The sequence below is a fragment of the Polypterus senegalus genome, chromosome 3, assembly GCF_016835505.1.
Source record: "Polypterus senegalus isolate Bchr_013 chromosome 3, ASM1683550v1, whole genome shotgun sequence".
Lineage (NCBI taxonomy): Eukaryota > Metazoa > Chordata > Cladistia > Polypteriformes > Polypteridae > Polypterus > Polypterus senegalus.
In genome coordinates this window covers 15384300-15411153 of record NC_053156.1, presented here as the reverse complement: position 1 = coordinate 15411153, position 26854 = coordinate 15384300, and the positions used below count along the sequence as shown (strand labels likewise).

Genomic DNA, 26854 nt, shown 5'->3' with positions numbered 1-26854 from the left:
CCAGTAGGCTACACTGTGGGTTCCATTTAAAGCACTAGTAAACCGGATTTGGTAATCCTGAATATTCTGTATCTGGATAACAGTGATCCAATCTAGTGTTGCTTTGAAAAACCAGCATGAAAGTAAAATGAATTACCAGATCCTGGATAGCAAAACAAGGGATTTCAAAATCCAGATCATTTTTATCTTTATTTTTATTTGAACAGCTGGGCCCTGGAGGATGAAGATGTCCGTCGAGCATGCGGTGAGATTTTGGCAGCGTTTACCAGGCCTCTCATCAGGGATGATGGATTCAGCGCTCCTCAGACAACTGGTGGAGTAGATGGTATGAAGCTGCGGAAGGTCAGCTCCAATGATTTTAGAAGCTGTATGGGCAAGTCCTTTGGAGGAGCTTTCCATCCTGGGCAAGTCAGGTAACCAGACTTCACCGTGATGCATCCAGTGCAGCAATAGAAGGTCACTCGTATTTTGGTTTCCACACCAAAGCTCTTTAGCCTCCTCAGAATGCAGGTGGTGAATTTGGCATGGAGGAACCCACACCTCCCATATGGCTACATTCAGTGCTGGAAAGTGAACCAGCTTATGGGAGGAACTCTTTTTATGGATATAGAGTGAAATTTCGATTAAAGAGTTGATGGAGCACGTGACCTGCATTGTGAGGGAATGTCAGTTACGGCACTATGGCCATGTGGCGCGATTACCCGAGGGTGATGTTGCTCGTTGCTGAGCACCAGAGTGGCAGGACCAGGGCAAGCAGATGTCCACGTAACACCAGATAGATGGTCATTTCTGAAGGGTGGGACTGGACCGTGTGTCTGCCTTGGGGGGTTGTCAACCAGGATCCTGAACTGTTTTGTCATATGGTGGGTGCGGCAACCTGACCTGACTTGTGGAGTTCCCCGTTGAAGATTCATGACGGCGTTCAAGTGCTCACCAGTACACTAAAAAACAGGTGCTAATACTGTGAAACACTGGTGATCACAAGATATTGAAAATCAATCGAAGACCGGTGAGGTGAAGATTCACAAAAAGGTGCCGCTACTCACCAGTACATTAAGGAAAGGGGCCAGCATTTTACCTTGAACCTGGAAAAGATGCTGGCACTGCATACCAGTGAGTATCTGTCCACTTCAAGCACCTGCTATATTGTCTCATTTAATGTCTAAATATTGCACTATGACCTAGGTCAAGTCAGGTTGGAGGGCATGCATTGGTACAGCATGTTGTTGCACCCACCACACAACAAAACATCTCAGGATTCCAGTGGAGAACCACTCAACCCCCCGCCCCCCAGTCCCACCCATCTATCTGCCGCAGCCAGGTGTTACACGGGCGTCCCTTGGCCTGGTCCAGCCACTCGGGTCCTCAAAAATGTAGTGCCGTAACCGACGCTCCCTCACAATGCAGGTCATTCAGGACTCAGTGAGCAACACAAAGTCAAACCAGCGGTACACAAGGATTCTCCAAGGTGACACAGTACCGGTGGAGTCCTGTCTTCATCTGAGGTCACTGGAGAGCATCCATATCTCACAACCATATAGCAAGACAGGAAGCAGTAGGACTTCGTCCTTTTGCAGGAGGAGTCCTGTCTTCCTTTCCAGCAACCTCCTGACTCCCCCCCCCAAATCCGTCTACTGACTTTATAGGCAGAGTCAACAGAGCCATGAAAGTCACTGCCGAGGTAAGTAAACCTCTCGACGAGGTTGACACTCTCTCTGCAGACAGAAAAACAGAAAAACTGCTGATGGCTGTGTCTAAAAGGTCATTAAAGGAATAGATCATGGTTTTTAACAGGACACTGTAAGCCACTAGGGGGCGTACCGCCACACTAACCCGGACACACACAGGTTCAAGAGAACACCCAGTTTATTTACAGTAAACACACCGGCCCCTTTCTTGCCGTCGGTCCTTCTCCCTCCACTCCTCCCAACTCTGGCCCACTTATGAAGTGAGGCGGCTCCTTTTTATAGGGCACCTGGACGGACTCCAAGTGCCTAACGAGCTTCTTCTGGCCACACTTCCAGGTGTGGCAGAAGCATGACAAAATAAAGCCCTGGAAAGGTCCATGCGCCCCCTGGCGGTGGCCACGGGTTCCAACAGGGTTGAGCTCCCATGCTCATAATACGCGGCTCCACTGGAAACCAAGAGGGCTGCCCTCTATCTTCCCGGGGGAGCAACTGTCCTGACAACACTCTCTCCCCCCCGGTCCTTCCACACCTTGGGCGTCCGGGCCACCCGCCACAACACTCAAGACGGTGGAGAAACAAGATGTTCCACGCGTCTACCCAGATGGGCAGCCTCAAATTAGAACCCGAGTGCTGCCATGCAACAGTCGATGCCTCAGCACCACACCAGTTTCGATCCCCAACAGACCTGACCCCATTGGCTTTCCAGCAGTTTTGACACTTCTGGGTATGAGGCTCCCAAAGGCTTTTCCCCATTCCCTTCCGAGCTACTCCCATGGAGAGCAGAAAGGAGTCCTGTCCACCATTTCGGAGCTGCCTGAAGTTTTATGGTGTCTGGAGTGCCAATCCTGCCACCAACACCCCACATTTTCCCTCCAAAATGGAGGACTGCCTGTAGGCCCTGGGAAACATAATTTTATACCACTGAATAACATTCCAAGGGATGTGCTTAGATGGTACGACAATAAAGCCAATTTGACTTGACAATGGATGGATTGCCATTCTACCAAGTGTGAAAAGCTATCCTACAAAAAGTGCGTGCTACTGTGTCAAGTAGTTCATGAAACACCCAATAAACACTAACGGTGCCTTTAAATACAGAAAATATACCCAGGAGCTTGTTGTCTCAATTGCAAACCGTTTACTATAAATAAATAGAAAATCGTCAGACATACACATACTTCTCCGGAGTTGCAAAGCCAAAAAGCCGAAGTCAGCGCTGTAACTTAATACGACTTGGCGTTATGGAGAAGTGCGCCGTATAGAAGCGTGAAATTAAAGCATGTTTTTTTACATAGATATCAATTCAATATCCTTGGCGTAAAAAAATGAAAGAATTAATTCGTCATCATGTTTGAAAGTTGTGTAAAGGACGAACTTAGCATATTTACAAAGCATACTCAAACTAAAACAGGCGGTTCATGGGCCACCTATATTCCCTCCCGCTTAGCCTCTCCTTTTCAGGCACCCTGCCCCACTCGGCTCGTTCAGCCAATCATAATAAAAGGATGTGCCATACGCCCCGCCTTCGTTGGGCCTCTGACATGTGAGTTGTCCAATAGGAAACGCTAGGGACCCTTCGTGCGTCCGTAAGCCCTCAGCAGTGGGGTTGTCCTAGCCCGCCGTACTCGGAGACCTTTCGCAACCTTCAGATCTGCAAGCAGAAGGCAGGAGGGGCACCTTCAACTGCGCTCCGCACCGGCAGCTTAATCATTACAAAGGCATAGGAGCCACGCGAACTGACGGAAAAGCAGCATGTCGTTACTGGGGGCCAGCAGGACAGCAGCCCGGTTTGTTAATTCCAAGGTAAGCGTTGGGGGTGATATGTTACAATGAAGCGAATTGGGGCCTGTGGATGGCGTTTCCACGGTTCTTTCAAGAACATCTGCGAGATCGGAAGCCGGCGGAATGTAGAGAGGGGAGCGTGAATGAGGCCCTGGCGGCCATCGCTTGGCGGATTCTCCTTTATATGCCATGAGCTCCCAGTTCTTGTCTGGAGAACATTATACGACCTAAATGTCCTATCAGACCGGCTATCTAGTATGGAGTGGCGTGCGCAGTGTAGGCCACCCGCAGGCATCTCGTGAAGTTAGCGCGGAGTTACTTCAGTAGTAAATTATTCATATTTAAGGTAAAATGAAATCTGTATGTATGGATAGCGACCACCCTACCTACCGCTGCTCCACGTGAAAGTCAGTCCTGGGGTATTCAGACGCCCAAGAGAAGAGCAGGTCAGGAGTTTTGTGGCATGAAAAGTGGCAGATCATCCCTTCAGCCTGAAATAGAGTTCGACGTTTGGGCTCAAGCGTTGATTTGTACGTCCCCGTCAAACTCAGTGCTCGCGTAACTCGGGTGAGTCCCTTCACCGGCAAGGGCGGAAACATGGAATCCAGGAAAAACTCATTCATTCAAACCTCAACGTCAGTCCGTTAACGTTCGTAACCCTGACTGAGGAAGGTTCTTCACATTTTGAAGACGTATGGAAACCGTTTCAGTAATCCGCTTTGGAATTGTATTCACTCTGAAAGGCACGTTTTACATTTTGCCGCCATGGAGCTGGATTGTAAAAGTGGCAGATTCCAGTCTTCTCCCCTTCCCACATCACTCTTAACTAACTCCCGAGTAAGGAATCCTTAGTTACCTGGACTCAACTTGGTCACGCAGTCCGCAATACCTTTCACTATTAAAGGCAATCGTTGTGTAAAAAAAAAAAAAAAAGCATACCACTGTGTTCATAATCTGTAATATATATATTTTATTTTTGGCACATAGTTCTGCACACAGTACTATCTTCAGTGAAATTCCAACACTGTGCCAAAGTAGAATATAAAAGGATGAACAATAACCTCAAATTAAAATGTCATTGCTATTTGACAGCAGTAGTGTCCCTTACATTAAAATTATAAAAAGAAAATAAATAGTAAATTCAATAATTTTAATATAGCTTTGTATTTTATGTTTCTGTCGCTATTTGTGGGATGCATCAATAAAGGGTGGATGAGACAACGTAAAGGAGTCAGGTGGAGAACTTTGCCTCTTGGTTTCAGAAAGAATTGTCTGCAATTAACTGCAAATTATCAGCAAAACCAAGGAACTAGTGATTGACATTCACCGCACCGAGGAGCCTCTTGTGTCTGGTTACGATTCAGGAAAAGGATGCAAGGGTGGTCCACTCCAAGTACTTGAGGGTCCACATCAATGCCAGCCTGAACTGCTCTTATAACACACAGAAACTGAAGGAATAAAGTGTGTTGCAGGCTCTTTTTTTTTTTTGTGTGTAGGTAGTGACATCCTTTCCACTTTTTCTATAGCTGTGATGACCAGTAACATCACGTCGAGAGGACCACCGAATCAACAAACTAATTATAAGGGCGGGCTCAGTTGTGGGACACATTCTCAACCCCTTGGAGGTTGTAGTGGAGGAGAGACTCGAGACAAAATTGAGTGCCATTATGAACAAAGCTGCATATCCCGTCTCTGACAACACTAACACTCGCACTCGGGACCTTCAGCCAATGAATTATTCAGCAGAAGAGTGCCAAGATTCTGCCGGGCCTCCTTTAATCAGGTTGTTGGTATAATGCCTCACTGGAACTGCCAAGTCCTTCCTTTTTAGTCATTCTGGTGTATGTTGAGAGCATTTTGTGTGTGCGTGTGTGTGAATCTATCCATTCAGTCATCTGTCTGAATTTCCCTTTAGGATTACTAAGAAAAAGATATGGAGGAAGATGATCCGATATGGCAACCCCTAACGGGATTAGCCTATAGAAGATGATCTAACCTATAAGAGAACTAACTTCATGCAGCGCTAGGCATAGTCCTCAAGTAAGATGTGGATGGACTGTGGCTTACAGGAGTTCCTCCTTGGTTTATGTGAACTGGTCTTCAGGCCGTTGTAGCATTTTCCTGAATGCAGTATAGGTAAGGGGTCATTGTTAGCATGGCTACTATCACTGATAATTTCCTTTACCTTGGTCCGACATCATTATGGTATAGATGTCCTGGATGTTGGAGACTGCATACCCAATAATGCATTCAGCTGACCGCACTGCTCTCTGCAGAGCCTTGTGGTCCTGCTGCCTGCTGTTTCCAAATCGGTTGGTAATGATTTCTGGTCATGATACTTTCAATGGTTGACAAGTTGAAGTTCTTTATTAATTGGGGGTTCAGTGTCTGAGGTGGTAAAGACATTGTCGAGGTTGCCAAGATTCTGCTGAATAATTCATTGTGCTTAGACTAGGTCATGTCCACTGGGTCTGGTTGTGACCTCGACTTAGTCCCTACACCAGTCATGACACTCCGATCGTCGACATAGCAGGCAGTGTGGTGTAGTGGTTGGACTTGAACCCTTGAGGTTGTGGGATCACATAAGATCACACATGGAACCATTCAGTCCGTTTGTCGCTCGTTTGTTTGGCAAATAGCTAAGCTGTCTCTATCTCATCCAGATCTTTCTTAAAGGTTGTCAAGGTTTGCTCTTCAACTCCATGTCTCAGTGGTTTGTTTCAGAGTCCCACAATTCTATGAGTAAATAGCTGCTTCTTGGCTTCAGTCCCAAATGTACTCCTCTCTAATCTCTGCTGGTGTCCTCGTATTTGTGATTTACCAGTAAGTTAAACAACATCACAAACTTAACATTGTGTGGCCATGAGCAACTAACTGACTTCACCTGCCTGTGATCTAGTTGGAAAAGTGAAGGAAATGTCAGCAGTTATATCTCAAATGTTGTAGGTCACCTTGGATAAAGGTGTCTACCAAATAATATATAAAAAAATATATATATATATATATATATATATATATAGAGGGTGGTCTAGATCTAATTATGCAACTTTTAATGCAATGCAGCACAAAAGAATTGTTTGAAATTTCTCGTAGTAAACGAAAATGGACTTACATTGAATTAATTCCCTGATTATTCCCCCAGTTGCAATGTCCCACTTGTCCTCCATTCAGTTGTGAATCCTCTATGTAATAAACTTAAGTTATAGCGTAATGAAAATTGCATAATTAGATCTGGCCCACCCTGTAGTAACAATATTAATTAATATGCGTAAACAAATGTGTGGGCTTCTTACGATTAGCAAGTTGAATTGGAGTAAGACCCACTGTAGTTACGGCTCACTTCCTTCCTTGGGTAAAGCAGAATCTGTCAGCACTGACCTCTTCCAAAGTTGCCCTTTGATAAACCTGGATACTTGGACACATGGCATTTGCATGCATTGTTGGGTTTAACTCATTTAAATACAAAGAGCAAATTCTACCCCATACCTCCAGGGATGTGTGGGAAGCCGCTGTCCAGGTTACTTTGTTTGCTGATTTGGCAGCGTGTGATACCCGCGAGTAATGCAACCCGTGTTGTTTTTGTCACTTTGAACTTAGCAAGGTCACATTGACTCAGCCGGGAAGGTAAAAGTGACCGGTAGTTAAAGCAGACTGCCCCACCCTTGTCTCCCACCACTCCACCTGGGACCGGCCAGGAACTGCTGAAAAGTGAAAGTACAGGCCTAAAGGTCAAAACGGCCACCATTTTGCGTTTGAAGGAAATCAATCAAAGTGATCTGGAGAGAGCATGCTGGGGCCAGAGAGCATAGGGCTGTTTATCAGCGGGGTCCTCATGGAGCTTAAAATACAAGCCAAGAAGTAGCAACAGTAAAGGAGATTGTCCAGTGCAGGGTTTCTGGGTGTTTTTTTTTTTCCCCTTCTACTCACTCAAGCCTTTCTGATAAGATAACGTCTGGAAAAACTTTCCACGATTAGCACCAATTGTGAGAGCCAAGTGACAGCGTACCCACCCTTGTGCTAGTCATGGAGCTACAGGCAAGCAACTCATTGACTCCTGGACAAATGGCAGGTGTGAGAAGGAGAAGAAGAAGATACTCCTAGCAAGACTTTGAGGAAAGCAAGGGGTCAGAAGCCCTGCCTGGTCAAGTAACTGGTCTGGGTGGTTTACCAAGCTGTATCTGATAGCTGATCTTCATCAGGGTTAAAGGTCATTCCACTCCCATATCTTTGAGGACCTTGTGAAGCTGAAATAAAACACATTGGTTGCCCTTTGACCTCTATATTGTTTTTTTCCATGGTAGGAGAGTTTTTGGTATGGAATTTGCTGGCTGCATTCCATAAACTTGTAGTCATGTGTTTAAAGCCAGGACTTTGTCATTTATCACAGGGTAGGTGACATTGGAACGTTAAATAAAACACAGACACACTAACCTCAGAGCTGGAGGTATTTATGCATGCAGCAGGTAGCATCCCTTCTACACGGTTTGTTCGCTGAGAGGTTGAATGACGTATTCCGGGTTGTGAGGCATCCTGGGTAACTTTATAAACCTCATAGCGTTTCGTAATAAACTTTGTTATTGCAGTTTTGTTCTGGATGTGTGCTGGTCTGGTTTCCTCACTGCTCCTGTCTTTACTACTTCTTCTTCTTCACCTGAGAGGCATTTGCAGCTTGGGCCTTGCATGTCATTTTGCTTGGTCACAGATTTCTACTAATTTGCATTTCTGGATTTGATCTCTCTAATCAGCTGGTTAACAAAAACGAAAGACATTGATGGGGATCTCTTTGTGATCAGAGCCTTTAGTGATCTTACTATAAACTTGGTAAACAAGAATAGTGGGATATAAGAAAAGTTGTGGATTCTGCTAATCAATGCAGATTCCGGATATGATTGTATGAGCACTGGAGTGCGGCATTGGAAATAAGCCATTTAAAATGTAACAGTTTTTACCCCTTAAAATGCATGGATAGGGTAAAATTAAAGTCCCCCAGAATTGCACCTAATATTACATCGTTTCACTATGTAAGGGCTTTTATCTAAAGCAGCTTACAAAAGAGGTAACAAATAATCAAGAGACTGTTCAGAAACATTAGTTGTCATAAGATTGGTGAGACGGTCTCTTTTGCAGTAACATGCCGGTTTAATTCTTTGATTCTGCCTGATGTTTTACTTTCTATCCCCCCCGAGCCCCCAACTTACTATTTAGATCAGTATTTCCCAAACCCCCCTTTGGCTGCAGGTTTTTGTTCCAACCAGCTTCTGTTTTTAATTGGACTCCTGGGCTAATAAAGTGATGCGTTGTTTCCCAAGTTCTGTGTTTTGGGAACAATATAGAAATTAGAAAACTAAGTTTGGTAAAAAATATATATATTTTAAAATGTACCAAGCAGTTATATGGGAATAATGTATTTTTTTCTTTTGATTTTCATTCTACTTTTCTAGGTGTTCTAATTGTTTGATTAATCCATTGTTTTCTAATTTGTGGCTCTGACGTTAAAGTAGTTGCATCCTTTGCTTATTCTGTGTTGTTTTACAGAGTGTCATTAATACGGTGCAACAAAGGGGGAAAAACTGCACAGAGAAAGGGCAAAATAGAATGAAATCAACAAAAGAGAGTTAAGCATTTACATCTACAGCAAAAGGAGAAATATTTCTAAATGTCTTATAAATAAAAATAAAAAAAAATGCTGCTGTGCTTTTCTGAATGTCGAATGCAAGAAAAATATTATCAGCTAATAAAATGAGATCAGTGCTATCAGGTGTTGTCACTGATTAGGAAGCTGGCTGGAACAAAAACCTGCAGCCACGGGATGGGGGCCACAGGACCCTCTTAAACCCTCTTTGTAAAATGGGTAACTGCACAGTGTGACCAGCTACCTACTTTAAACATGGACAATACAACTGCTTATCTACAGGGTGACACAGAAAAACAGGAACTTTTGGGGAAAACCCAATAAAAATAGAAGAAATCCAACCAAAAAATTTTATTGACAGCAATTGAACCACTACAACTTGCCTTTTAAGAGACAGTAATCCAAATTATCAATGTCTGAAAATTACGTCCTGTAGATGGCGTCCTCCTGTACGTATGCATTCTTCCAGTCTTTCCAAACTATCACTGTTTTTGTAAAACATTTTTATGTTGACCGTTCTACTGATCCATGATTACTAAATGGCGGGATTGTTTACAGCTCAAGGTCCCTGTTCCGCAGTGCTGCCAACTGTACATGGCTGCCAGTACGCATTTTAAAGGTTCCCATTTTTCTGTGTCACCCTGTATATATAGATATAGAGATACATGTAAGATCCAGCGTCTGTATGTCTGTCCGCTTTTCACGAAGAAGAACTGCCTAACGTATTTAGATTGGCGTATTTTTCTATAATTTGTTTGAACATTCTGGTTGATTTTGCAACTTGTCTCATCGCGCTAAGAATCATAGTTTGCTTGCGGCACCGATTTATTCATGCAGATCCAAGAGAGAGGCTGGGGGCTTTGACGGACACCACCCTCCTTCTCCTCGCTCATTCACCAGCCTCCATTCGAGACACTCTGCCTCTCACCACGTGTACCTTGCCTCCCCTTAGCTAGCGATACCTGTTTGTTCAGCAGACATTATCATCTTGAGCAGGGGTCCTCAATCACGTTCCTGGAGGGCTGCAGGTTTTTGCTCCAACCCAATTGCTTAATTAGCACTTATTGCTCAAGTGACGCTTCTGCTACATTTTAGTTGTCGCACTCGTTAAGATTTTGAACCCTTATTGATTATTTTAGTCTTAAACAGCTGTATTCTTGTTTATTTAATCACTCCTAATTAGCGATAGCATGCAAATGACAAAAGAGACCAGCATTTCTCCATTTAGCTTGTTAGTGTGTATTTATTGTGCATGATCGGGTTTAATTAAATACTTGGAAGGAAAGTGAAGGACTGAGAATTGCTCATCTGTTTTAGCCTTCAAATCATTTGGATGATACCCTTAGAAAGGGGAAGAAAATCTACGATATGAGAATGACCTGACATAGCAGAGTTAAAGCACCAACAAGCCATGAAATGAAATCATTGGCAAGAATTGTTTCTAATTAAGCAACCGGGTTAGAACAAAAACCTGCAGCCACTGCGGCCCTCCAGGACTGTGATTCAGGACCCCGATCTAGAGATTAAGGAGTAACGTTTGACATTTTTTTGAGCGGCAGATCAGAGCTCTTGTGTGTTTTAGAGGGTACCTGATTATTGCCAGAGATATCACGGCCACGTGTTCTTCTCCCCATGCAGGGGGTGCTGAACACGATCAGATACAGTGCCAACGTTTGACGTTGGTGTACCTACCTTCTGTGTGGCCAGAGATACCTTGCCAATTTTTTACATTTTTGGCAAAGCGATTACCGCTACATTCTTGCCCCTTGGAGCAAAACCGAAGATACTGTATATCAAGAGGCCCTCGTATATGTAAATTCTTCTCAATGCAAATTATTATATTGTTCTAAATATTTTTATACTTTGTCCTGTTTCACTACTATGTGGGCGGAGCCACGAGTGACAGCTAGTACCCAATAAAATTACTGCTATTGGGAAATTAAAGTTAGATTGAAGAGTAAAGACTTGCTGATAAAATACCTCAAACAGGGCTGTGGAGTCTGAGATAATTTTGGGTACCTGGAGTCGGAGTCGGCAAAAAGTTAACCGACTCCTACTAAATTTAAATGGGAATTAAAAAAGTAAGTTGAAATGTCCCAATTCACAAACAGTCCTAATGAACTACTTCTCTGCTGTAAGAATAAAGCCCAATGCATGCAGTGCATAATGTTACCACAAAACGAACATGTCAAGTAACCATGAAGCACGCTTTTCATTGACTGTATGCGTCACTATATGGGATGTAATGCACAGGTAACGTGCGGCACCGCTTTCCATTGTGTCGTGTGCCACTGTTACAGGGAACTGTGAACCTAGCCTAAAGCCCCCCATACATTTACAGATGCACTGCCGATTTTTCGCCGCTCAACGAGTCATCACGCCAAACGCCTGAAAAATCATCTGGTGTGTTCGGCCCGTCGGCTCCCGCTCGCTATGCGCGCAGTGAAGGGGCGAAGGAGCCGAGAACACGGATCTCTCTACCTGTCTCCAGCAGAGGCTCGTTCTGCTGATCAGCTGGCCGGTGAGTGACACAATACACTAAACTTCCGGCTGGCTGACAGAGGAGACAGCCACTGCAGCAGACAGAGGCATCACATTACTTTGGATGGGGGCGGTGGTCGAGATTTTCGGCAAGCTGGATCTGCCTGTCCATGTGGACACCCGCAATCTGCGCCCGCCAATCAATTGTGTTTGTCTTTACTCTGGCATTATAGTAGAGTGTTGGCTTCCTAGCCAGTAGTTCTGTGGTGAAATGACATGTATGTTGCCTTCCTTTCCTTCAATGGATGTAGAAAATACTTTAGCATAAGATATACATACAGAGGAGTCGGAGTCGGAGCATTTATCTACCAACTCCACAGCCCTGACCGCAAATGTATTGAAAAGTTTGCCAAAGATTCAATCGCAATAGGACTAGAACTATGAGTCCTGACTGCCAGTGGTGCTGGGTAATTTCAGAAAGGGCAGCGAACATAAACTCGCTTTACAGTACCAACTTCTGAAACACCACTTGTCTGCTTAATGGTGGTTGTTAGTTAATCTCATTGATCCAGGGCTTTGTCCTGGGGAAGGGAGAGTCTATCCCAGCCAGTATTGGGTGCAAGGCAAGAGGAATCCCATGTGCAGGGTGAACACACACACACACGCCATTTTAACATCAGCAGCTCACCTAACCTGTATGTCTCTGGACTGCAGGAAAACATAACGGGCAGGTTAGTGTAAATCAGGGGAGGGCAGATTCAGTCCTGGAGGGCCGCAGTGGCTGCAGGTTTTCATTATAACCCTTTTATTTGATGAATGCCCTGTTTGTGCTGCTAATTTAACATCTTGTGAATTTATTTTAATTGAATTGCCCTTTTAAGATTTATTCTTCTGACTTTCTTCATGGCTCCTCTACTTCATTTCTTTCCTTAAATAGCACCCAAACAGAAATGAAATGTGAAGTGAGGGAGCCAACAGAGGATCAACTAAGTGAGGCTGTCAAACTCCAACCAATTTCACTCCAACCAGCTGCTAAATGAGGCGCCAATTCTTGTCGTTAATTAAACTCGTTCTTTAATTTCATAGCAGACATTTCCATGATTGTTGATTTTTCTCTTTCTAAGCGCTCTGCTCAAATGTTTTGTGGACCTGAGCAGATCAACATTTAGAGACCTTCAGCTTTCTTTATTTTCAGATATTGCATGATGGACACCAGTTGTTTTGGCTCATTTTATATCTCATTATTGTTTGGGTGCTAATTAAGGAAAAAAAAACAATTGAGGGTCTGAGCCTTCAAGAGCAAGTCAATGAAAAATATTTGAATAGAAGTTAATTAGCAGCAAAAACGGGTCACATCATTAAGAAAAGGGTTAGAATGAAAACCTGCGGGTGGCACGGTGGCGCAGTGGTAGCGCTGCTGCCTCGCAGTTAGGAGACCCGGTTCGTGTCTGCGTGGGTTTCCTCCCACATTCCAAAGACATGCAGGTTAGGTGCATTGGCGATTCTAAATTGGCCCTAGCGTGTGCTTGGTGTGTGTGTGTGTGTCCTGCGGTGGGTTGGCACCCTGCCCGGGATTGGTTCCTGCCTTGTGTCCTGTGTTGGCTGGGATTGGCTCCAGCAGACCCCTGTGTTCGGATTCAGCGGGTTGGAAAATGGATGGATGGATGAAAACCTGCAGCCACGGTGGTCCTCCAGGACTTGAGTTGGTGACTCCTTCATTAAAAGCATTACACCACCATTTGCTGATGTTGATAAATGTTGATGATCTAATAGTTTACCCTTTGGGACATTTTCTTTATTCTGTATATAATTCTATCCAACCTTCCAATATTGAAATGTGATCGTGTTTCATCCTAATCTATGTGGTATGCAGTGTTGCATCTAGAAGAACATTAATGCAATGGTTGCTCACCAGTGGCAGTGGGGTCCCCATTTAAGCTGGTGGCACATTACAGGACTTCTTGTTGGAGGAGATGTCAGTTGCTGATGTCTTTGCGTGAGGGTGTTGGTTTGCACAACTGGGCATCGCAGGAGATGAAAAGTTCTGCAGTGACTTACCAGCACAGTTTTAACATTTAAAAAAAAATGTTGCTAGCTTGCCCCTTGTTCTGACAGCCAAACACATGGTGGAGATGGTGCTGTATGAATGCTTTCCAGGTACGGCAAGTTCAGATGTAGTTTCTGTCGCTTTCTTGTTTCCAAGCAAACTGCCCTTCTGTTTTGTCTCTTCCGTATTCTTTGCAGCAGCCGCCTTATGTGCATTGTGCTTCTGGCTGAGCATTCATTGGTTCTCAACTCTCGTATGCACAAAGCCCCACCCCTGAGTCACTGGGTGTGTCGCACTAGGTAATTCAAGGTCACTGGAGCTTACTGGAGCTTGCTGCAACTGGCACCGACTCACTAAGATTATGTAAATGAAGTCTGTGACTGGAAATCACTGGAAAGGTTGTGTAATGTGATGTGGCCTTTTAAAGAGGTTATGCCAATAAGTACATAGTGCAAGGAAATTCTTTTTACCTCAGAAAAGGAACGCATACACACTTTATGTTGAATAACAATAAAGAATATCCACAAACATGCCCAAGTTTTATTTGAATTGAGGTTGTGTTAATAAGCAGGTGGTCAGCACGCTGGCTTGCATTAGTAGTTAAATCATTGATGGAGGTTGAGGGTTGCAGAAGTGCATTACCGAGTCGCGCGATTCCCCAAATCAGTGTTTACATCTTGAAACGACTCTCATTGAGTTTTAAATGTAAGTCATGTCGCATTTATGGATGGCAGCTGCTGAAATCTCACCACTCCTGTGTGGCTTGAGCTGTCCCAGCAGGTGATCTGCAGGGCGGGATTCTCTACAGGATTGTTTCCACGTTTTCCCACTGATTTCAAGACGGCTGTGTGCAGTAAAGCTATTTGACATACAGAACACTGGAATAGGAGTAGGAATGGCATATGAAAATAAAGGCGCACACAAACACAACGGATAACCCGCTCACTTTATGTCCCCTTTGAAAATTGGCATTGACTTGGTAAATTAACTCTTTCAGGGCGGATGTCAACATTTGTTGACACAAGGGGTTGTGGGCAAAAGAAAGCTGTAAATGCTGATAAAACTCACCGTTACGTTATAGGCACACCCTCTTTGCTCGGAGGACTGTTAGACTTGTTGACTAAATGTTGAAACCCTGCGTGAGTAGTGTAGAGTAAGCCACGTCTAGAATGGCATCGGCATCGGATAGAGAGAGCGAAGCAAATGCACAAAGCAAGATACGCTGTATGTATTTATGTCTTTATTTATGTTTTGCGCATTATTGCTGAATCGGACTCTGACTTACCCAACTCCGATTTTTATACAAGTGATCTGGAGGTCGAAAACGAACGTCGGGTGCCTGCATCAGCTGATCGTTGCGCTGGACACGCACGTGCAGCTGATGTGCCAACGAAAACATTCGCCCCGGGAGGGCTGCACAGGCATCGATCTGTGAGAGTCGAGCTGGCAACTGGGCTGGACGCGGCCTGCTGGTGGACACTACAGATTAGCAGCCCCTCGACTACTTCAAGCCGTCTTTTACCAGAAAGTGCCTTTCAGCTTATGAGTGATGGGACAAGAACGTATGTAATAAGTATGTGAATATGCCTACTGTAGGGACTCCTGGAACAGAAAACAGAGTGACATTTGTCGTAAATAAGTATTTTATGTTGAGTCTTTTGGAAAAATATTCAGCCCTTGGGCAAATAATTGCCCCTAAAAGTGTTAAATTCACTTCAAAATTGGATGCTGCAATGCCTTTACCAGAAGTGTTTGGAGGGCGGCGGATTAATGAGTGGGTTGTCCACTAATTTCACTGGTATGAAATTTTTCAATTTGATTGAATGAATATGTTCTGTTTTCCGCAGTAAGTAAGTAGAATTGAATCTGTACACTTGTTAATTTTTATGTTTTTTTGGTAAAACTAAATATTATTGCCAATATTATGTAAAGTGGAAATGCTTTTTGATTTTTCAGTGTCACTATTTTTCAGTCCCTGTGGTGGAATGGGGACCCCACTTTGCTCTCCTTTCCAAAAAAAGAAAAACAAAAATGAGACCCAACCAGCTAGGACTGTTTTCTTGTGTCCACATCCTGCCAGGGTGTAAGACCCTCCTTGACCGAACAGTTCAAACTGGTGGAATCCTGCCCTATTAGGCAAATGAGTGTGCTTGACATAACTCGGAGTCCATGCCTGTGTGCTTGTTCACCTTTCAGCTCATTTATCCATCCATCCATCCATCCATTTTCCAACCTGCTGAATCCGAACACTGGGTCACAGGGGTCTACTGGAGACAATCCCAGCCAACACAGGGCGCTAGGTAGGGTGCCAGCCCACTGCAGGGCGCACACACAAGGAACAATTCGGAATCGCCAATGCACCTAACACCTGCATGTCTTTGGACTGTGGGAGGAAACCCACGCAGACACGGGGAGAACATGCAAACTCCACGCAGGGAGGACCCGGGAAGCGAACCCGGGTCTCCTAACTGCGAGGCAGCAGCTCTACCACTGGGCGACCATGCCGCCCTCAGCTCATTTAGTGTGTTTTTTTTTTTTTAAACTGCTTCTTCTCTCTTGTAGACCTTTGTTAACAAATGTGTTGTAAATCTCTTAGCCAGGGAGGCTTTTTGACCCCCGACAAAGGGATTTTTCTTCCCTATTTGTGTATAGATATGTCCTGTATCCATTGAGCATCATGACTGTGCTTACTGCTGTCCAGACTCTCAATAATTTCTGCTCATCTCTTCTAGAATGCTGCTTGTTTATTGATCGCCACAAGAAATGCAAGTTCCTCTACGGTGAGTAGTTTCTGCCAGTACTGAATGCTTTGCCCTGCAGCAAGCTGTAAAATTGGGCCTTGGCCTGAAAGGACACGGGGTGTGAAAGGTTGCCAACACGGGAAAACTTAAGGTTTGCTGCTGACTTTACAGAACCTCAAGGATGTCTTGGCAGACCTCGTCCCCAAGGAACAGACCAGAATCAAGAACTTCAAGCAACAGTATGGCAAAACTTCCATTGGGCAGATCACGATAGATATGGTGAGCTGGACTCGGGATCCACTGCGAAGTGGGTGGGATGGGGTCACTCTGCAATCGTTTTGTTACTCACTGTTGACGTTTAACTTGATAGGTTTATGGGGGGATGAGGGGCATGAAGGGCCTAGTGTATGAGACATCAGTCCTTGATCCTGATGAGGTAAGTAGAGCTTCATACCATTTTAAGTTTCTTCCTCCCCGGATCCTTCAAGCGTTTGTGATTGTGTTCTTTTCACCTTTGTCAGGGAATCCGCTTCCGTGGCTACAGCATCCCTGAGTGCCAACAGATGCTTCCCAAGGCCCAAGGTGGAGAGGAGCCCCTTCCTGAAGGTCTCTTTTGGTTATTGGCAACTGGGCAGATCCCCACTCAGGAGCAGGTCAGAGAAGGGCAGGATGGGAAAATAGTTCAGTGTCTTGGTGGTCGGTTCAGTTTCCTCTTGAATCACATGACCTTCTTTTCTTTCTGTAGGTTAGCTGGGTGTCCAAAGAGTGGGCAAAGAGAGCCGCCCTGCCCTCTCACGTCGTCACCATGCTGGATAACTTCCCCAACAACTTACACCCCATGTCTCAGTTCAGTGCTGCAATTACTGCCCTCAATAGCGAGAGCAGCTTTGCCCGGGCCTACGCGGAGGGAGTGAACAAGGCGAAATACTGGGAGGTGAGCGTCCATGTTTATGGCTACCTATATGTGCCTTTACTGTCTTTGAAGAGTTGACCAAGGGAGAGCTTGTGTAAATCACTCTTGTGCTTGAGTTTTGATGGCTGCAAAGCACAAGATTAAAATGTTAAATCCCAACATTCACTTTTTGACCCACAGCAAGCTGATTGCTTCACCAACCACTAGTCGCATTTTGTAACTATGAAAATAATGACTTTGCACAAATGACTAGATAAGTATAAAAGTAGGTCATCAAAAGTGCGGTGAAATTATGGTCAACGATCAAGCAAAAGGTTTATGACTTAAAAGGACCTTGAAATATAAAGCTGAGCGGGAGTGTAATAAAATAGAAGAGCAAAGGTCAATTGTTTGCTCGTGTCTAATCAGACAAGATGCCTGCTGACTTGTGTGGTCTGGCCTAGTCTGGTATACACCTGAGCCAGTCTCTTCACTGCTCTTGACTTGACTTCATCACCTTAGAGGTAGAAGAGGAGGTCAGACAGCAGTACCTTGGGTCTTTCGGTTGTTTCCATATCATTTTCCTGCATCACAAATCTCCACTGATTTTTTTTTTTTTTTTACATTTTCCGATTTAATCACTTTAACCAGTGGGTTAATAAAAATGGAAGGAAATTGATTGGGAAGTGTTTAGAATTGGCTCCTTTAGTAATCTTACCGTTAACGGGGTAACTTGATGAATAGTGGAATATAAGAATAGGAAGCTCTGGGTGTAATTATTAATTTCTGAAGTTTGATAGACTTACACGTCAAAGGACAGCTGTCGCCTCCTTATAATTCTGTTCCGATGTATTACAAAATGTATAGTTGTGCAGCTTGTCGGTTGTTAGAATTAAAAAAAATAAATAAATATTAAGCAATATCATTGTGTTTTTTATATTTTAACTAGCTGTATAAGCCCGTGCTGTAAAAAGCACCGGGTCCTAGGAACTATTGAAATCCTCAGAAAAAAATTGGAAATGTAGAGATGTCAGGTAATTAAAAGAAACGACCCTGGGCATCTCTCTCCTAGGAGGATTAATTTTGCTGATGTGAATTAGCGGCAGGAGGAAAAATAGAAGGGATACCGTTTTGCCGGCTAGGCGACTTGGTCTTTCTTCTGAGGTTTCGTTTTGCTGACGTGCTCTCCTTGCTTTTGTTATTAGCGGCTAAGCGAGTTTTCTGTTTCCTCGGAGGTGGAGTCCTTACAGACCTAAGGCCCATTCTAGGCCTAACAGAGACACACACACACACACTCTTCCACGTGTAGACGTTTATACATAAGAAAAGGGAGTACAGTCATGTCCCGATTTACGGCCGGATGAAGTTCAGGCCATTTGTACTTTTGACAGAGGGCCACAGGAGAACAAATCCAAACACAGCAATGATTCTTTTATCGTGTTTATTGTTAATATATCACAGGGTGTCATGTTTTCTGACCCTTGGAGGACCCTTTCAGGTTTGTTTTGATTGGTACAGCTCCACGTAGATGACTCTTATGAATTTGGCTTGCACCTAATTTCTTACACCAGTGTTTCCCAACTTTTATGGTTCCGTGGCCGAGTTTTGCCTTTATTTTTAAATTCACTGACAGACTAGCAACAGAAACTTCAAACCTCCTCATTGGTAAAACAAGCTTGGAGTAAAAAACGCCACGCATGAAGCGGTCGATTGCTCAGATGACTGACTTCTAAATCAACATGGCAACCTGGGTGGTTAAGAAACACTGGCTTTGGTGATCAACTCGCAAATTAATGATTGGCAACCCATGACTGTGAACTAATGGTTGAAAAACACTGCCTTAAATGGACCCAAGCGTGTAGACGCTGAAACTTCCTACTCCGTACTGGTAGTTAAAATATGCATACTGGTGACCAACACCTGAGCCACCGAGCCTCAATAATCTGTACGCTTTGTGATTGATATGTGGCCAGTATCATATGGAGCCATAAGTCAAAGTGTAACTGTATTTAGAAAGCATTCAGTTGTAGAAAACTTTTGATGGAGGAGCGTTTCAGGTACTGTGGCTTTCAATTTAACTGTGCTCAAAATATCAACCATTAATGTAACTAAACGGTCTCATTGTTGCAACTTCTAGCAAAATAAAAATCTTGAAAGAAAAGTACCACCTTATGAAGAACTGTGTGGTCTGTAAAATGATGAAAGAAATTGTTAAATATACAGTCGGTGACCTCTCTGCTGGGTAGGTCCAACTAACAGTCCAGCTGAGTTTATTTTCCTATAGCACCCAGTCTGTGTGCAGGTGCAAGTTGTCGGGTAAAATGTAAATGCAAATTTTTCCATACATAATGAATATACTTAAAGGCACATATTTGTTTAAACAGGCAGGTAAAGTATTTTGAAACTGATTGAGATGAACAGAGCCCAGCTCTGTCTGTCCATTAGTTAAATGTTGCCTGTTAATAGTGGAGGAGAGCAAAATCAGAATTCCAGTCAGCACTATCCCTAGAGAGAAAATAAACCTCTTGAGGATCAGAGAACGTCAAAGACCAAATCAGACCCAGAGTCTTGCAGACCTTGGCCAACTGGCTACCCACCCCTACTGGGCATTCTGCAGTAGAGTTTGTGCTGGGATGTCTAATATTATGATAGAAACTTTCCATCCGTTGTTTCCGAGGCTCCCATTATGTCAGGTGTCTCTTTCATGGGCAGAAGATCAGCTTAGCTGCAGAGCGGTGGCACCAAGTGCTACATGGGATGGCGAAAAGAGAAAAGGAATAGAGAAGGTTCGGTAACTGTTCATTTTATTATTCTGTTTATTTTTGTACAAATGACTTTGAAACGGAGCATACTTTACAACAACAAGCCTGCTATGTTCACGCCAAGCAGTATCAATCCACAGTTCGTACCAAGCCAGTATCAATCCACATATCGGGTCCTTTGTTGTTCTGCTGTTGCAAATTAGGGAGACCTTATCTTTCCATTGTCTGGTGATCCTCGTCCAACAGAAATCGCAAGTTCCTGTTTATTTTTGGTGAAAGAAGTGCATCTTAGTTGTATTGAGAACTGTATTGTGCTTGACTGTTAAGCTGCACTGTATGTTTTGGATGGTCCCCTTGTGCCCTATTGAGTACAAAGACCTAAATATGGCTGCTGACTCAGACTTGCTCATACCAGCATCCATGGTGTACCCAAAGTTTAAAGAAACTTGAATCTAGAAGTTCCGTATGAGTTGCCTATACCAGTGGTTCTCAAACTTGGTTCTGGGGGATTCAATGTCGCTTCGGCTTTTTGTCCCAGCAAGTCTGTGAATTGTTTCATTAGACTTTTTTTTTTTTCTTCCCCTTTTTCCCTTTATTCTGTATTTGGTCTTTCACAAATTTTAGAAACTGTTTGTATTGTTATCGTAACTTTAAGTACTTCACTCACAATGATGAGTGAAACGGGCAATTTTAAATGTGATATGCTGCATATTTTCCATATGAGTATGCCAAAACACCCATGGAGCTACAAGATTCTTTTCTGTCTTCAGTGCATCTTTAAAGTTGTAATTGCCAAAGTGGGGATCACTTATGGCGATTCAACAAAATGTCTACATGTGACCGGAATTGAATCTTGTGACTATTCTCAAAACCCCCTCAAGATCTTTATTTCAATCCTAAATGACCAAATGAATTCTTGTAAATACTTCCTGACAGGACTAAACATCTTTCTTCTTGTGTCAATGGCACATGTTTTACTAGAAGCAACAATTTATGAATGTATACACAGGTTAGGAAATGGACTGAGGCATGAACTGATAGACATCTGTAGAAATGCTCATTACAATCTTAGCTTTGTGTAGGACACGATTTAAAAATGATTACCGTTTTTACTCGTGTACCACACGCCATCGTGTAAGACGCACACCCTAATTTTTACAAAGAAAATCGCGAAAAATCATTGTGCCCCGTGTACGACGCGCGCTATGATTGTATAGGAAGCAGAGAGAGCGCGAGCGAGCCCAAGAAGAAGAAGTAAACATTACAGAATTACATTTCCTCGTAGTGACGCACACCTGATTTTATAATGCAAATTTTCGGGAAAAAAATGTGCGCGTGGTACATGCGTAAATAGGTAACCTTGTTATCCTTTTATCTCCTCTTAAAAAATGCTTGACAGTACAAGTTAAACGATTACATCTTATTTGATCAGCAATATTTTTACTCTCAAAACACACAAATGTTTCTGAAATTCATAATGGGATGAAAATGGCAAAAATTTGATCCCGTGTGTGTGTGTTGCTTTAATTTTTATATTTATTTAATTTTACATAACAAGTACAATTCCTTCAGTTGCTAGCTGAATTTTTTTTTTCTGCTGATTTTTTTTTTTTTTTTACTCCCGTCTTATTGTGTGATTTAATTTGTCTACTTGAAGTCATTAAAGAAAGCAGTTCCAACTTTCTTGGTAATAGATCCTGTAAAAACACTGGTACAGAAGTTGGGAATTGAGTTAGTACCAAAATAACGATTCTTGTAACATCCGTAATAACAACCCTGTGTGTGTTGTGCATATTTGCTTTTTGTATTTTGTTCAATAAAAACTCTGAACCCTTCTCCTAACCTTAACTACTTTCATATTGCCTAACCTTTGATGATGAGCACATAAATGTGTTTGGCTGTGAATTAACAGATCTCCTTTAAAACACATTACTGTAATCCCTCGCTATATCGTGCCTCGACTTTCGTGGCTTCACTCTATCGCGGATTTTAAATGTAAGCATATCTAAATATATATCACAGATTTTTCGCGGATTTCTGCGGACAATGGGTCTTTTAATTTATGGTACATACTTCCTTAGTTTGTTTGCCCAGTTGATTTCATACAAGGGACGCTATTGGCGGATGGCTTAGAAGCTACCCAATCAGAGCATGTATTACATATTAACTAAAACTCCTCAATGCTATAAGATATGCTTCCTGCGCGGTGCTCGATTGTTTGCTTGTCTCTGCCTCTCTCTCACCCTCTCTGACATTCTCTGTGCCTGACGAAGGGGCTGTGAGCAGAGGTGCTGTTTACACAGAAGCTGTTTGCCTAGTGGATACGGACGCACCTCTAAGAAATGCCGCTTTATCGCGGCGCCTCCAAAAGCACACTTTTTGATTGTTTGCTTTAATCTCAGCGCTCTCTCTCTGTCTCTCTCTCTCTCTCTCTGACATTCTCTGCTCCTGACGGAGGAGATGTGAGCAGAGGGGCTGTTTGCTTAGAAGATAGTGACGCCCTCTAAAAATGCTGCTTTATTGCGGTGCTTGCCAAACTTAAAAGCACACATATTGATTTTTGATTGTTTGTTTGCTTTTCTTTGCAAAGCTCTCTCTCTGACATTCTCTGCTCCTGAAGAGAAGATATATTTGCATTCTTTTAATTGTGAGAAAGAACTGCCATCTCTGACTTGTCATGGAGCACAGTTTAAACTTTTGACTAAAGGGTGTTATTTCATGTCTAGAGGGCTCTAATAATGTTAACAGTGTGGGAGAGTTTATAAGTGCTTAAAATATATAAAAATAACCATACAAACCATATGGTTTCTACTTCGCGGATTTTCACCTATCGCGGGGGGGTCTGGAATGCAACCCCCGTGATCGAGGAGGGATTACTGTACTCTAACAGCTGTCTCACGAGTCTTATTTTTGACTAATTCTAAACTTAAAAAATTCTTAACGCATATACATTGAGTTCTTGACATATAAGAGCAGTGCCTTGATTTCACTTTTGCTAAGTTGTCTTGCAAGGTTGAATTCACAATCAAATGTTATATGGTTGCGAGACATAGATGCTATCCAGTGACCTGAGATGAAGACTGGATTCCTTCATGTGTGTCTCTTTGGAGAATCGTCGGGTCCCGCTGGTTTGACTTTGTGCTGCTCATGGAGTCCCGAATGAGGCACATGACCTGCATTGTGAGGGAGCGTCAGTTACGGCACTACGTTCATGTGGCGCGATTACCCAAGGATGATCCGGCTCACAGGACCCTCATTGTTGAAGACCTGAGTGGCTGGACCAGGCCAATGGGAAGCCCACGTAGCACCTGGCTGTGGCAGATAGAGGGCCATTTCCGGAGAGTGGGGACTGGACCACGTGTCTGCCTGGGGAGTTGCCAACCAGGATACTCGGGTTTTTAGTCGTGTGGTGGGTGCTGCAGCGCACTATACCAGTGCTGGCTCCTTAACCTGACCTGGCCTGAAAGTTGAAATACACTGTTGTGGGAGTAGACCAGAACCCCCAGCTGAGGTAGTGATTCAGGGCCCAGTTTGGAAAATGCTGAATGTAGTTATAAAGTTCACGCTACTCCTGAAACCCCACCCCCACTTGGTCTATACATTCATGCCTCTTCTAACAAAGACTTCAAAGATTGGTTGTATACTTGATTCAGACTGTTGCTGAGCTACATTCCATTCTCCATAACACTAGAATTACCAGAGCCTACGAAAAAATTTGTAGATCCGTCCCACCTTAAATCGCTTCTTAAAACCGTTCTCACCTCTCCACCAGCATCTTTTGATCATCTAAATGTGCTGATAAACACAAGCTGCAAGCAGCCGGCTATTCGATCCCCCCACCAACTTAGAACGTGCATGAACTTCTCCCAGCTCATGTCTTGATTGATTATCTGGGAGTGAACTGGAGTTTTGGAGTGGAAATAATAGATCGTTATTTGGATCACACACATTTCATGTGTAATCTGTTTCTACAGTAATCTGTGTAAACACATTGTTAAAACCCGACACTTTTTCATTTTTTAGTAATAAATGTTACAAAATGTAGACAAACTATAAAATGTGTGAAGTCTGAAGGCCAAAGATCAAATAAACACTTTCACAAAAGGTTCAAGAACGTCACAACAGCTTCCGTGGTGTACTGGTAAGATTTCGCCATTCAGAGTGCAGCAGAGTTGCTGTACCTCAGAGACCCGAGTTCGATTCCCCGCTGGGGAGAAATTTTTATATATATTAAAAAGTTTCCCGTTCTGCATTCCTGAACTCCCTGTCTATCTATATAATAATAACAGTAATTTTATTATTATATAGCAGCTTCCCTGTCTGCCTATCATATAGTGCCTTTCCTTCCTATCTATATATCTATCCCCTTAACTGTTTTTTTATATATCTGTTATACAGTGTCCTATGGGGTGCCTAACCGGCAATTACAATGATTTTCGGAATATATAAAGTCATTCCTGAATATATAAAGTCGGTGTTGGAATATATAAAATCATTCCCAAATAATATAAAATTTCCGTGCTTGTCATTTCACTCGTACTAGTGAAAGGTAAACTTCGACAGAAGCCACTCAGAGTCGATCGGCTTGTGAGGTTCGACTAAAAATGCGCCCATACAAAAAGATAGGAAGGAAAGGCACTATATGATAGGCAGACAGGGAAGCTGCTATATAATAATAAAATTACTTTTATTACTATATAGATATTATTTATTTACTTACTTCCTACAGCGTAAAGTCGCGAATGCAGTGCTTCCCATGTACATATACAAAGTACAGCGATGACAAAAATGCATTCTTGATCCGATGTAGAACAATCCTCATGATTTGAGTTATAACGTGTCTGAGAATATAGCAGTGTCAAATCCATGGGTAGGTTTGAGTTGGGATCGTGAACGCGACTAAGAGAATAACAGAATAAAAAAAAAGTATAAGGATGTGCTAGCAGGCTGCTTGCTGTTTGCTGCTTAGCCACAAATTTAGAAGACAAAGGACGTGACGGAGAGGTGTGAAGCGTTTTAAGGTGGGACGGATCTACGAGTTTTTTCGTAGGCTCTGGTAATTCTAGTGTTTAAGAATAGTTCCTTTATAATGAGTTTGTGAAGACTACCAAAAGGAGAGTCATTAAAGATTCTCTGTGTGAGCATTTCTGAACATATTCTGTAGGTCCCCATTTATTTCCTACCATCCATGGGGAGGTTTGGCACTAAAGATTACAAAGCCCAGTTCTGCCAGGTGTGATTTAGTTTCACCCAAAAATACTATTCACACATTTACCGAGAATGGTGTGGTGGCCCAGAGCAAAGGCGTTGGTCTTTAAACCACAAATACTGCGTATTGGCTTACTCACCACATCCAAGCTGGCAAATGACTAATAGCAAATTCTTAAAACCTGACTGTGCACTTCAGGTATGTGCGTTCAGTGTGTATTTTGTATATACTAATGTGGAGTGAAGGAATCGAAGTGTATAATAATAATAATAAATGATGATAATGTTGTTTAAAGATCTGTAGGCTTCTATGTTCAAAGAAGGTCTCCTGCATTGGGACCTGCATGGCATGCTACCATTTTATGTTAGCCTTGTTTCTAAAATTAAATTCTGACTCGGAATGGCCAGCCATCCATTGTGAGCTGAATGTGTTGCACAGCTAGGTCCTGCAGTAAGACTAATGTGAAACATTGAAGTCAATATTGTACAGAACTGCTGTTACTTTTTCTTATGAAAATTCTCTAATTAAAGGCTTTGGTGAAACCAGACAGGTAAAAGCATTTGGTGTGGAAGAATGAGCACAAATAAGCAAAATGTAGCACCATCCTGGGCTGTTTTTACAGTTCTAGATGGGCCCCTGGCATGTGATTCTTTGCAGTCCATGACTACCCACTAGAGGGCAACACAGTCTTGCCTTTTTGTTTTTTTTTTCCTTTCAATTCTGAGCATAACATAATAAAACATCAGATATATATTTTTTTTTAGCATAATAAAACATCAGATATATATTTTTTTTTTTTAGCATAATAAAACATCAGATATTTTTTTTTTTTTTAGTTGTGTTCTTTCTTTAACTAACCCTCACTTTTTTCTACTTTTCTTTCTCTGCAGTTCATTTATGAGGACTCTATGGATTTGATCGCCAAGCTGCCCTGTGTGGCTGCCAAGATCTACCGCAATCTGTACCGTGAGGGTAGTAGCATAGGGGCCATTGACTCCAACCTAGACTGGTCATACAACTTCACCAATATGCTGGGCTACACTGAGCCTCAGTTCACAGAGCTAATGAGGCTGTACCTTACTATTCACAGGTTTGTGGGGATCGCCCTCTTTTGGGTCTTGATTGTACTGACTGACTAGAGCCACTGTCGGCAGACATAGTCTGGTGTAAGAGCTACAGGAGCTAACATGCTTTGTGCTTCATTTACAGTGATCATGAGGGAGGAAATGTCAGCGCACACACCAGCCACCTAGTGGGCAGTGCCCTTTCTGATCCTTATCTGTCCTTCAGTGCTGCTATGAACGGGCTGGCTGGGCCACTGCATGGATTGGCCAATCAGGTGAGACGGAGCACATAGAAAAAAATCTTTATAGTCTTGATTGTTTCCTAAACATTTTAAGTTGCCACAGAATTTTGTTTCGGGAAGTAAATTGTCAGCATGACAATCTTTGTCACCTACTCTGCTAACTTTGGGTACATTTTTGTTTTTGAGCTCATCTTGCTTAGAAGGCAGATGTGGATACCAGAAGAGAACTGACAGTTTGGTACAGCATCCACCAAGAAAAGGTGTTCTGCATAGTGTAACTGAATGAAGTTCGGTTTGAGTTACAGGTTGTGAAG

General features: G+C 43.1%; 1 protein-coding gene across 1 annotated transcript in view; it reads left to right on the top strand.

Moving 5' to 3' along the window:
- Window positions 1–3297: 3297 nt before the first annotated feature.
- The window catches only part of cs (citrate synthase), a 42381-nt gene continuing 18824 nt past the window's right edge, over window positions 3298–26854 (top strand). Inside the window, exons 1-8 of the mRNA XM_039746677.1 lie at window positions 3298–3491; window positions 16363–16410; window positions 16543–16650; window positions 16742–16807; window positions 16893–17024; window positions 17117–17305; window positions 26125–26324; window positions 26444–26573. Of these exons, the coding sequence (XP_039602611.1) occupies window positions 3441–3491; window positions 16363–16410; window positions 16543–16650; window positions 16742–16807; window positions 16893–17024; window positions 17117–17305; window positions 26125–26324; window positions 26444–26573 (924 nt within the window). The 5' untranslated portion in view covers window positions 3298–3440. The remainder of the gene's footprint in view (window positions 3492–16362; window positions 16411–16542; window positions 16651–16741; window positions 16808–16892; window positions 17025–17116; window positions 17306–26124; window positions 26325–26443; window positions 26574–26854) is intronic.